The sequence below is a fragment of the Chlamydotis macqueenii genome, chromosome 3 (assembly GCF_036417535.1).
Source record: "Chlamydotis macqueenii isolate bChlMac1 chromosome 3, bChlMac1.mat, whole genome shotgun sequence".
In the NCBI taxonomy this organism is placed as follows: domain Eukaryota; kingdom Metazoa; phylum Chordata; class Aves; order Otidiformes; family Otididae; genus Chlamydotis; species Chlamydotis macqueenii.
The window spans coordinates 54,143,033-54,156,189 of NC_141558.1; the positions used below are offsets into that span (position 1 = coordinate 54,143,033).

Here is a 13,157-nt window from a genome sequence, read left to right on the forward strand (position 1 = left end):
AAACCAATCTGTTATGTCTATCATGTTTAAAACAGGCTGTGGCCCTCCTGGTTTTAATTTTGGAAATCCCCCTGAGACATAGCATCATCTTCACACTTAGTATAAATCAGTGTAGCTCTGTTTGAATCCTTGAAGGTTTAAGTATTAATACTTGCTGACAATCTGACTGAAAGGAAAATGATTATAGTGTTCTGACTGAGTGGTTTCGTATGAGACCATGACACATTTTGTAGAGTGATAGATGAAATAGTAACAAATAAACTAACATCAGTTTTATTTAAGAGAAAAGCCAGTTTGAATCTCTGAGGAAGTGTCCTTTGTTACAGGGGGGGTTGAGTATTTCTGAATGGTCTTTATTCCCAGAAGACAGTATGAAAAATCATAACTGATTCCATTTGATTCCAATGAAATTATAGCTTTTGGAGTAAAAACACGAAGGCTAAAACATGCAATATTCAACCAATGTGCTCAGGAACTAAAACAGTAGTTCTCAAGGCATGTTAGTCATGGTGGTCCTTGGGCTACTTTCGAGCAGTCCCTGAGGGCAGATCTTGCCCATCTGTGTGAAGATGCCCAGTCTTAAGAGAAGTGGAGAAATACTGAGGAGCTGGGGCTTGTTCAGCCTGCAGAAGAGAAGGCTTTGAGGCATTACCAGCAGGGAGGTTATTAAAAGGACAGAGCCAAGGTCTTCACAGCAGTGCATGGCAGGAGGATGAGAGAAAACAGGCAGAAGCTGAAATGAGATTCAGACTGGATAAAAGGACAATCTTCACACTGAGGACTGTCAGGCAGTGGAGCAGGTTGCCTAAATGGGTTGTGTAGTCTTTATCCTCAGAGCTTTCAAGACCAGGCTGAGCAAAGTCCTGAGCAACTTGGTCTTATCTCACAGCTGAGCTTGGTTTGAGCAGGGTTTGAACCAGAGACCTCTGAGCTCCCATCCAACCTGAATCACCCCATGATCCTGTGACCCTAAGTGCCCAGTTCAGACACTTAGGAGGTTTTCACACCCAACCAGGCAAAACTGGTGACCTTACCCATTGGGGTGAACATTGACAGACAAGATGGGATTCCTTCCACCAACTTTAGATACCTGGGATGTGGACATCTGGTTTAGATAAATAGACTATCATCAGCAAAAATAAACAGGTATGACACAAATCATACTGTGCTAAAGCTGATGTCTAAAAGAGGTTGGACAATCTGCACCCTAAAATATCCCAATCTCTTCATTGACCGCCAACCCCTCAGTATGTGTCCAGAGTTAGGTGTAAAGAATCCCACCCACATTAAGCCTTCAGTTCAGGACAATGCCAGCACATCTGAAAGCAGGCAGTTATGAATGATGAGATTCTCAGGATTTAACACAGACCAACTGATCAGCAGATGATTACAAAAACACCTCCTAACTTCACAGGTTTCTTCCTTCCAGTGCCTGCTACAGGCAGTTGGTGCCAGTGACTCAGTGCCTGCTTAGATGCAGGTCCCGGCACCTGGGACTGCAGCACTATTGGTGATTCCTGAGGCTGCTGTTGGCACTGCAAGGGTACCCAAGGAAGCTGAGGCTCCAAGCCTTCGGCTTAAAACATATTTTTTAGTCTGAAAACTGTCCCTCTAAGAAGCAATATCTGAAAATCAGATGATGTTATTTCCAGTTTGCTTATTGTCACCACTAAATGCCATCCAGCTGGTGGGTATTACATGCATTTTTAAGATTAAGTGAAATGACACTTTACGTTCACCTCTGGTAGGACAGCTACAGTTTAAGCAATTTTCCACTGGAACTGAAATGCCCCTTGGAAAAGCAGCCTGTGAAGCACATATAGCTAGTTGCCAAAGAATATGAACACCAAGGCAGTACCATAAAATTATACTGTTAGTTGAGAGCATAACCCAGCAAAGCAGCTGAGTATGTGTGTTAAATCCGGAGTAACTAGCAGGGGCTCGATGGACCAGCTGGTGATTTGCAGGCTGTACTTTGAGAATGCTGACTTCAGGTCCAGAATGGCTTTTGCGCCTGACCTGTTCTTGATTTAAGGCTGGAAGAAAAGCTGACTTCATGCTCGTGTATGCAAACAACTTCTCATTGATCAAAACTACACTCCGTTTGATGCAGTCATTTGCCTACTACAGAAGAGTTGCAGAGTTTGCATAAAGCAACTCTTTCAGGCACTGCCTAAGACCAATTCTGTTGTTACCCACATACAATGCACACCGTAAAGATTTGCCACCTGTTAGTAGAAGCAGTTCTTACTGTGATTATCCGTATTCTAAATGTAAATTCAAATTTGTTATCATGCCATAACAATCAATATTCAGACACTGAAATTTTGTTACTGCTGTATTTGTTTCAGATGAATGTATGCTTCAGTTCAGATGCTTCTAAGGGACTCAAACTATCATGGCTGATTTTGTCTTTTAGATAGCTTTTTCTAAAGAATGTTTAACTAAGTGGATCCACAAGCAGATACAAATCATAGGGGCTGTTCCCCCACCCCCTTCTCATTCCTTTCAGGACTTTGGCAATCAGATTTTCTGCAACTTCTAGTCAATAACAACATGCTCTGAAGAGCTGGTGTGAGTCTAAATTTGGGCTCGTGCACATATCAGCTGGGAATTCTGCAGCATACGGCAGCCTAAGAAACATTATTTGCATGAGAGCAGATGAGTGAAGTGTTTGCTGTTTTTTTAACTTCATATTGATTAATTTGCCTTGGGATTTATCACGTAATAACTGAAGCAATGAATTCTTTCCCAGTAAGTTATTTAGGTTTTTAAATGAAATTAGATTTTTACTGTAATATGTTTTTATTATGTTAGTGTCTAACAATCTAATTTGTGTGAGGCACTCTGTAAACATGTAGCAAAAAAAAAGTCTCAGCTCCAGAAAGCTTTATTAAGGAATGCAGATAAACAGTAGCAGAGGAACAGAGGCACAAAACTGGTGTGATTTGTCAGGTTTGGTGGCAAAAGAGAACTAGGACCTCTGTCCCTTGAGTGCTGTCCTCATGCATTCATCCATTGGCTCCTTAACTCCTCTGTAAATACTATTGCATTTTTCAGGTGTGTTCCCAGAAAAGATTTTGTCCTCCATCCAACTCAACTGACTCAGTGCTGGGGACATTCAGCTTCTTAAGAGACTAGATTTGATATATCCAAATGCATCATTTAATCCAAATTTGTATTGGACGTGAAGTATTCACTAGTAGTATAAGACATCAACTTAAAACAGCACTGCTTTTATCATGACCACAGAGAAAGGACCTCATGTCCACTGCTGATATGTTTTTTGTATATATTTAGAAAGATGCTCTTAGTCTCTATATATGTGTATCTTAATAATTTGAATCAATGTTTCTTTGAAAAAAAAGCATTCTTCATCATTTTCTAAAAACACAGCTGCCCTCTTCCCAATGCGAGTCATTTCTGCCGGCTATGGAAGGTAACTTTGCTTCTTGTTTCTCTCCCACAGGCTTGTTGTATGTTGGCTTTAGTGCCTGTATGTTTGGCCTCTACAGCTTCATGCCAGTGGTCATAAAGAAAACCAGTGCTACTGCCGTCAACCTCTCCCTACTCACGGCTGACCTGTACAGCCTCTTCTGTGGATTATTCCTCTTCCACTACAAGGTATGTGGAAATGAGAGATGTATTTGGGTAATAGCAGTATGCCTGAAGAAACATCAATGCAGAAGAATGAAACAAAAGAAGTCTCCAAGCTTTGTTAGATCTACACAGTAAAAGTGCAGATTTTTTTAATACTTCAGGCTTCCCACACCAAAACCAATTTTATTTTATGATTTCCAGTTGTAAAAGAGAGCTCATTTGGTCTTGTTGTTACTAGTTTTAAGATTTGAGTACCTGTTCATCAGCAACTGTATCACTAATTTCATTTTACTTAACAGCTTCTGTGACCAGACCTAGCGCAGCAGCATGAAGGGAAGGACTCTTCCAAAAATCCCATAGAATTTTTTTTTTGCCTGGTAACAAAGTCGTTTCATTCATGCTGATTCTGAATTTATGATTCATAATTGTCTATGAATTACACCTTTCTTGTCAGCCAAACCAATGGCTTGCTTTATAGTATAAATGCCAGAATGTGCAGCAGATTTGTTTTGCTTTTATCTCTCCAGTCCTCTGATATTTAAAACATTGTATGGTACAGGCACACATTTAGTCTCCAATTGCAAGAAATAGCACTTCATTATTCACACGTATCCCCCAAAGTGTCCATCATATGAAAGTGGCATCAGGATGTAGGGGATGATTGCTTTGTACCGTTGTTTATTCATAAGAGGGAGTTGACTTGATAGCTAAAATGGTGGCCCAGAGAAGCGTTAGGTAAATGAAGGTCTTAAAATACTGAGTAGCTGACCAACTCAAATCAGATTTTGTGCTACTAGCGGTACCTAAATGAATCTGAATGAAACAGTGAACATTCATAGCTTCGCACTCCAGTACAAAATTGTTTTTCCCTATTGTCTTTTGTTTTGCTTTTATGGCTTTAAGAATTTTGCAGACAGAAGAAAAGCAGGTATAGAAACAGTTTGACTGAGAGCACAGTGTAAAGGTTGTCTCTCCTTTGCAGGTCTGTCTCATGGTGATTTGGTTCCTCATTCTTTCTGCTCCACACTTCAAATCCAAAATATTTGACACTTGTTATTAGCTGAAAATTGTTATCCCCTGTTAATATTATTTGATATCCATAACAAAATGAGTTTAGTGATGTTAGTCCACTGTTTCTAAGAAAAATGCCTATGTTTCACAATAAAAGACAGACAAATTTAATTCTGAAATTAGTGGTAGTGGTGTTTCAGCAAAAATCAAACTCTGTTAGAGGGAAAGACTCAAAAGGTAGCAGGAGTTGGACAGCTTTGTGCTCAGCATTGCTCAAAGCTAACAAAAAAGGCGGTTTTGCAAACACAAACCTTAAACTTCAGACACTTGAAAGGCAGAAGATGCATAAATGGTTTCAGTTCTTCTCTGTGTCTGATTGTTAGGTGCAGTGGCAGAGCCAGGAAGGCAGAATTTTCAACCTCATTGACCCCCCTGTCTTTCTACTGTATGAGCATGTCAGCTCTCAACCACAGTGGCACCTTGGCCTTCCTTTAAGACTCATACTAAAAAACTACTCAGGAGGAGAAGGCTCAGAACTGGAAGGTTTTCTGGTTGAAAGCAAGGTATCATCACCTGTCCTGATAGATCAGTTGAGTTCCACCTCTGAAGTAACTGGTGATCCTCCATGCTCCTTACTGCTTTCGTTAGAAAACTTTGAAAATCTCATTCTCCTGCGGTTAACTGAATCATGCAGTTTTCTTCCTAAGCTGTTATCAAACTCTTACTTCAGCCTGTTTAGGTTTTTTATCTCCACTGTTCTACTTGGGAGACTGCTCCAAAAGTTAGAAACCTTCTTGTTTCCAGCTTAAATTTAGTTGTGGCTGGGTTTGATCCACTTGTCATTCTGCCAAGAGTATCCCGTAGCATGAAGAATGCCCCTGTCTCCTTAGTGTTTTACTCCTTTGATACATCAATAGAGAGCAGTCATGTCCTCTCTCAGCCCCTAGTTCACTAGTCAGAGCAAGCCACACTCTTATCTTCTTACCTGCTGGGATGGGCCACCTGTTCCTCCAAGCACCTCTCTGTCCTTCTCTGCACCTCATCTGGGTGAAATTCATCCTTCCTGAGGTAGTCCCTTCAACTTGAGAAGCAGGAAAGGTCCCTCCAGCAGCTGATGCAATGCTTTTGTCTCTCCAGCTCTCCAGGAAGCATGTTGCCCCCTAAATAGTAAGACTGCATTTACATTTTTCATCACTGCTTTTCCTTTGGGATTTGTACTCATCCTACAATTCATATGATTCATATGTGTCTCTGCTTTGTTCTTCCCAGCTGAAGTCCTGATAAGGAGAAGACCTTTGTCAGGACTTTGTGGAAGGGCCTTTACCTGAAAAGCAGTATCAGCTTCCCGAGCTGTCTGTGTCACCTGTCATACCCTTCAAATTTACGTTGCAGAGGAAACTTGAAAAGAGAGGCTATATTCAGTGATCATCTAGATTTAAAATCCACGTAGTTATCTGGTTACTCCTTTAGTTACCATGTTTTTACCCTTAGTCAGATCACCTCCTCCTTTTCTTTCTGGTTTACTAAGAGGGATCATTTCATATGAGGAAGTAGAACTGTGAAATGTGCGACTTGCACTCAGTAATGAAGTCTAATATGTTAACATTAAATGATCTAAATTAATTCCCCTCCTAAGACGGTGAACACTTGCTTGTTTTCTAGCTTCTAAAAAGCTAGTTTGCTCCCAGCCCACCTGTACGTCTCCTTCAGGTGTGCAGCTCCTTCTGCTTGTTGCTGCACTGGCCAATGTGCACAGCCCCACTTCCCTGGAAAGCAAATGGGTTTATGCTGAATTAAGAGCAACTGAGTAGTTTAGTGCACCTTGCAGAATATAATTTTATGAGGCTTTCAAGAAACAGTTATGATTTTTCCCTGTGCTGCTACTTTTATCACCAGACATGTTTATTGCACCTATAGCAGTACATCTATGAAAATCCATGGAAAATGCAGGAAATTAGTTTAGCTGGGCTTTAGAGCCTCGGAAACCAAATGAGGGAAAGATTACATTTGAAGTATTTTGACATGTTTGCATTGCGTTTTTTTATAATACAGACTTGCAACATCATGATATGCGGGACAGTGAGTTTGTAAACAGCTGCATTTATATTCTTACCGTATATGCAGATATCTTTGTAGTGCATTGAACAGTTCCCAGGACCGTGGAAGCTAGAAATGCAGCATGTTAATTTGACACAACTCTGGTGATACATTCGTAAACCAAGATGTTAATTGTTCAAGGTGTTTTTGTGTTAAAATTTAATTATGTGTGACTTTCAGTTTGAGGCAGATGACTAGACTGCAGTGCATCATTCTTAAAATTATCTGCATCCCCCCAATAAAAACTTTCTTCTTAGTTCTTCTGTAATCAATAATTGATTCCAAATATTCCAGAGGATGGGGAGATGTGTCTGGCCTCTTTGGTGGCTGAATATTGGTGACTGCTGTAGCATTTAAGTGTATAATTCCGTATCTTCAGTCTTTTTTTTTTTTTTTAAACTCTCACAATATTGATATGTTTTATACAATTTTGATGTTCAAAACTTTCCTAGCTATCTGTTCCCATTTCACCTGCTTCTTAAGCACAATTAAATTATAGAATCATAGAATGGTTTGGGTTGGAAGGGCCCTTCAAAAGTCATCTAGTCCAACCGCCCTGCAAGGAGCAGGGACACCTCCAACCTGATCAGGTTGCTTAGAGCCTCATCCAACCTGGCCTTGACTGTTTCCAGGGATGGGGCATCCACCACCTCTCTGGACAACCTGTGCCAATGTTTCATCACCCACATTGTAAAAATTTTTTTTTTCTTATATCCATTCTGAATCTACTTCCCTCTATTTTAAAACCATTACCCCTCATCCTCTCATAACCAGCCCTGCTAAAGAGTTTCTCCCCATCTTTCCTACAAGCCCCTTTTAGGTACTGGAAGGCCGCTATAAGGTCTCCCTGGAGCCTTCTTTTCCCCAGGCTGAACAGCCCCAACTCTCTCAGCCTGTCCTCATAGGAGAGGTGCTCCAGCCCTCTTATCATCTTTGTGGCCCTCCTCTGGACCTTCTCCAACTGGTCCATGTCCTTCTTATGTTGGGGGCTCCAGGGCTGGACACAGTGCTCCAGGTGGGGTCTCACCAGGGCAGAGTAGAGGGGGAGAATCACCTCCCTTGACCTGCTGGCCATGCTTCTTTTGATGCAGCCCAGGATGCGGTTGGCTTTCTGAGCTGCAAGCGCACATTGTCAGCTCATGTTGAGCTTCTCGTCCACCATCACTCCCAAGTCCTTCTCCTCAGGCCTGCTCTCGATCCTTTCTCCAGCCTGTATTTGTGCTTGGGATTGCTCCGACCCATGTGCAGGACCTTGCACTTGGCCTTATTGAACTTCATGAGGTTTGCACGGGCCCACCTCTCCAGCCTGTCAAGGTCCCTCTGGATGGCACCTCTTCCCTCCAGTCTGTCAACTGCACCACAGCTTAGCGATATCAGCGAACCTGCTGAGGGTGCACTCTATCCCACTGTCCATGTCGTCAATGATGTTGAGCAGGACCAATCCCAGTACTGAACCCTGAGGAACGCCACTTGTCACTGGTCTCCACTGATATCAAGCTGTTGACCACCACTCTTTGAGTGTGGCCATCCAGCCAATTCCTTATCCACTGAGTGGTCCATCCATCAAATTCGTGTCTCTCCAGTTTAGAGACAAGGATGTTGTGCAGGACAGCGTCAAATGCTTTGCCCAAGTCTAGGTGGATAACATCAGTTGGTTGTCCGTGCAGATGACTCCTGCTTTGAAAAACAAAGGCTATCAGAGTCATAAAACTTAACAAATTGTGGTGATGATGATGACTATTATTTTTATTATTATTATGTTACCCTGTACTGTTACATTCATCTTCACCTCTTGTCTTTCAAACTCAACTTTTCTTTTGAGCTTTGCCTTGATTTCTTGGTATTTTTCTTCGGTGTTACCAGAAGTACTAAAGCCAGCCTATGTAAGACTCTTTCCCACTCCACACGGGCAGGAGGGGTCCACAGTGCCCTGCTGGTGTGGGGAATGAACCTTCCCAGCAGAGCTAAGGGGTTGCTTTGCTGGCTGGGTTTCACCCATGCTTTCTCTATACGAGCATAATGGTAAACAGCTTTGGAACCAGAGAGGAGGATGTGATACAAATGTGAGATATGCTGTGTAGGGGGATGTCTAGGCATAGCATGTAGGAAATTTTATGTTCTTGGTAACAGGACTGTCCTTGCCCTGTCAGTGACTGTGATAGCCATCATGGATACACTGACACCAGTGGTGCTGGGAAATTCAGCGCCAGCTATCCAGGTGTAAAGGGCTGGAACTTCTGTATAACTTCTGTTATTTTTTACTTAGGACGTTTTCTTTTTCACATTTTAGTCTCTAGATTTATGTTTATGTGAACTTTTGAAGTTCATGCTTTTCATTTGCGAGCTGTATGTTGTGCTCTAGTCATTCTAAGGAAATTGGGTTCTCACTAAATAATCTAAGCAGTTTATTTTGTGTTTTCCACCAGCTAGAGCATGCATACTGATTGTGTTCTGCACCAGCAGGTCAAGTCACACTATGTTATATCATTACCTAGCAAGCCAAGCACAATCAATTGTATTCTGCCTTGGCAAATTCATTCATTATTTTATCCAATATGCAGCTATAAAAATTCAGAATTTCTGGATATAGTAGCAATTTTCAAATGAAGAGGATGCATATATTTCACAATATTTCAAGGGAGTCATAGATCTTGATTTAGAATCATAGAGAGTGTCTGTGACAAAGGACTTGGCTACACAGATAAACATGACACTCAAAACCTTTCAGCACTAGAAATATGACACAATGCTAGTTGAAACCTCACTTACTGATACTTATTGATGCTTCTAAAAATGTCTTTTCAATGTTAATTCCCTCCAGTGGAAGGGAGCAGATAACAGCCTTCCCATTACATCAAGAAACAAGCCATAAAAGAGAGTGGTTTTTAGCATAATGGAGAAGAGGGGGTACAAGTTGGGGGCAATAGGTTCCAATTTTATTTTTACTGGCACAGATCCTAAGCAATGCCCATGAACTGGGGATTTATGTAGACTTCATTGAGATTAAAATTTGTCCCTTACTGGAAACAAAGGAGAAGAATTAGGAGCTTCTAATAAAAGCATGTACTTTACCATCCTGATCCAAATTACTGAAGCTAGTATGAGCTTTTCTGCTGACTTTAGTGGGATTTAGTTAATTTTCCTAAATTAGGAAAGTCTACCACTCAAGGAATAACCTGAGCAACCTGATCTGGTTGGAGATGTCCCTGCTCCTTGCAGGGGGCTTGGACTAGATGACCTTTAAAGATCCCTTCCAACCCTAACCATTCTATGATTACTGTGGGGATAAAGACCATGCTTTATTGTGACTCCATATGCTTCAGACAGTCTGTGATGGTTTAGCCCGAATCACCACACAGTTTCTCGCTCACCCTCCTCCTCCCCAGGGGGATGGGGGAGAGAATTGGGAAGGAAGAAGAACTCGTGGGTTGAGATAAAGACAATTTACTAAAATAAAAGGGAAAACTACAATAATAACAGAATATAAGGATATTAAAAATATACAAAGTGAACAATATGTGTTTTCTCACCACCCGATGTCCCAATGACCGATACAGCCCGTCCCGAGCAGCGATCACAGAAACAAAACCGAGCAGCAAGCAAAGGAGCAAAAGGGAGCCAGCAAGGTAGAGGGAACGATGCCAGCAAAACGAGCAGGAAAAGATGGATGCCAGGAAGGCAGATACCCACCCTCGCCTGCCCCCATGAGCATGACATTTATGGCATGGAATACTCTCTTTGGCCAGTTTGGATCAATTATTCTGTCTTTCTCCCAGCTTCCTGCATCTGCAAATTAGTGAGACTTGGAAAGCAGGACAGTGTCCTTGGTCTCATTCACAACAACTGGTATCATCAGGGTGTTTATCAACATTCTTCATATCCGAAATCCAAAACATACCAGCTACTGAGAGGAAAAGTTAACTCCATCCCTGCCAAAACCAGGACACAATCCTAGCTTTTTTTTTTTCATGAAGGATGGATATGATGTCTGTTGTTTGGGAGCAGGAGGTAGAATTGGTTTGGTTTGGAGGAGGATTGTTTGTTTATTCGTTTAATTTTTATTTGGCAGCTGTCCATAAACACCTGAGAGACTTTTCCCAATCATCTGAGCAAGCTGAGAAAATACTTCAAATTATGTTCTCACTTTTTTTTTAAAACTTACCTGCAAGTATAAGCTGAAATCAGTAAGATCCTTTTCTTTGCTTGCACTTGTTAGGAGACTAACACCAACATGTTTTAAACTTTGGCAGTGTTGTTGTCAGTGGTGCATCATTATTTCTAGTGGAGGAGGCAGTGCAGGCTAAACAACTGGTTTTTATACATTATTACTTCCTCAGTCACATACTTTGAGATATTTTCCTGATGAAATTGGATATGCAAGCTGCTTGACCCATAAGCACTCTGTTTGAATGAAATTTAATCTCACAGGGCATTTATCCTGGTGAGGGCTTCTGAGCCTTTAATAATAATGAGGATAAATCATATTACGAGTTAATTCTTTATGCTATCGGTAATGTGTAGAAAGCTATGTGCATGTTTCCTTTTCTCTTCCAGAGTACTAAATTTCTTACTGTGGGACTCCCTCTCAGCAGCTCTGTTCCCATGAAGCTGTACTGTCTGCATGCCTTTCATCTAAGTGGCATTTTAAAAGCTTCTTTTTCACATGCCTTTAAATTTATGTATTTATTTATTTATTGAATTTCCTCCTCCAAATTATAATCAGTTAGAAAATAGCATGGTGTCTATGTTTGAAGAGCTGCCTTGAGGTGGAAAGGAGTTAGGTGTGTCTTTGGTCACACTTGAATGTATATTCCTGTGACAGAAAGGGCCACATCCACTCCCCCTTTGTCTGAAGGTGCAAAATCAATGAAGTGACGTGACAAAAAAGAGTAGAAGCTGGAAAGTGAAATGACTCCTACCAAGATGTTGCACAGTCTGACGGTAGATTTTTAACAACACACCACAGATATGGCAGCTTTCAGAAAATACTCCGTTGTTAAAAGGATAGCTCTTCCTTTCACGGTGTTATCTTGCAATAGATTCGTTAGTTGCAAAGCGTGAATAGTGAAACATGGATACTCACTGTTCTGGAGCCTTGAAAAAAGACTGTAAAAGAAGTGGCATTCGTATTGCAGAAGTTTAAATGAAAGCTTAAATTTCAATAATATTTTTTCAGACACTAGTTCATCATAAATGTCAAGTTTTGTAGTTGTTTTCAGGGCTTTTAGCTTGGGATTTTTTCATTTTTATTTTTGGTCTCAGAAGACTGCTCACAACAGAACTGGTTAGGAGTTTTCTAGCAAAATACATTTTTGTTGGAAATGCCTAATTATCGAAACAGAAATGCCAAGTGAAAACATCGTGTTTTCAGTATGCTCCCAAGGAAACACAGGCTGCTGTTTCTCAGACCCTGTTGTTTTGCCTGCTCATCTAAGAGGTTGCAGCAGCACACAGTTTCCAACGTTTTCAGTCAGGTATTCTAAGACTAGAAGATCTCAGATGCGAGAAAACACAAGTTACACAGCTCGTGTATTCTGGAAGCCAGAGAACAAATCTCAGTTCTGTGTTAGGCAGCCCGGAACCCAAGAAGGGGCTTTCAAGGCTTCCAGGCATCTGCTGTGGAGATAATCCTGGCAGCTACAGTCAGCAGGTGCCAGAGTTTCCAGCAAGCGCACTTCGCTTTAGAAACAACAGCTTTAGGTGTTTATAAGAGGAGCAAATGCAGAATTTCTGTTCTTGAAAGAGCTTCAGTTTCTACTCCTCATCTCAGTTTAGGATTTTTTTCTTTTCTTTAATTACAGAACAACAGTTTGGTTTCCTAGCCAGGACCTAGTTGATAATTACAGCAAGAGAACAACCAGGAGTTGCTCTACCTACGTATGCATGGGTTTATGTTCTCTTAGCTACGTAATTTAGATTTCTTAATATTCTTAGTGAATGCCTGGTTAACAGGGTTTATTGACAACCACTGTTCTGTGCTCCACACCGGGTTGTCAAATTGTAGTATGATTTTTGGTTTTTTGTATAATTATTAGATAATATATAGATTATTCGATTAGGTCATAATATTTCTTCTGTTTCTCCATTTCTCCTCCCTTTTTATTGTCTGTAACTTTTGAATCAAATCTTTTTATGTCTCAGTATCACATCTTCCTGCGTAGCGTGTTTGTCGTAGTTCAGCGACAAACTAAATAAAACCACGACATTGTTAAAATGTTAAAAGATTTGTTTGCAATTTCAAAAGAGCTTTTCAATTTGACACATTCAAACTCTTTTCAAATACCTGCGTAAGGTAGCTATGGAAGTACATTTTCATTTGTATAAAAGATGTTTGAGGCCAGTTGAAACTCATATAATCAGTAAATAGAACCAATTTCAGACTGAAGTAAGAAGTAGTTTATACTGGCAATCCAACCAGTCGGGGAAAAAAATACCACTATGTGACTGAG

General features: G+C 40.9%; 1 protein-coding gene across 1 annotated transcript in view; it reads left to right on the top strand.

The window, feature by feature from the left end:
- Positions 1-13,157, top strand: part of SLC35F1 (solute carrier family 35 member F1) — a 249,782-nt gene that overhangs the window by 219,505 nt on the left and 17,120 nt on the right. Inside the window, exon 7 of the mRNA XM_086745147.1 lies at positions 3,470-3,624. Within this exon, the coding sequence (XP_086601273.1) occupies positions 3,470-3,624 (155 nt within the window). The remainder of the gene's footprint in view (positions 1-3,469; positions 3,625-13,157) is intronic.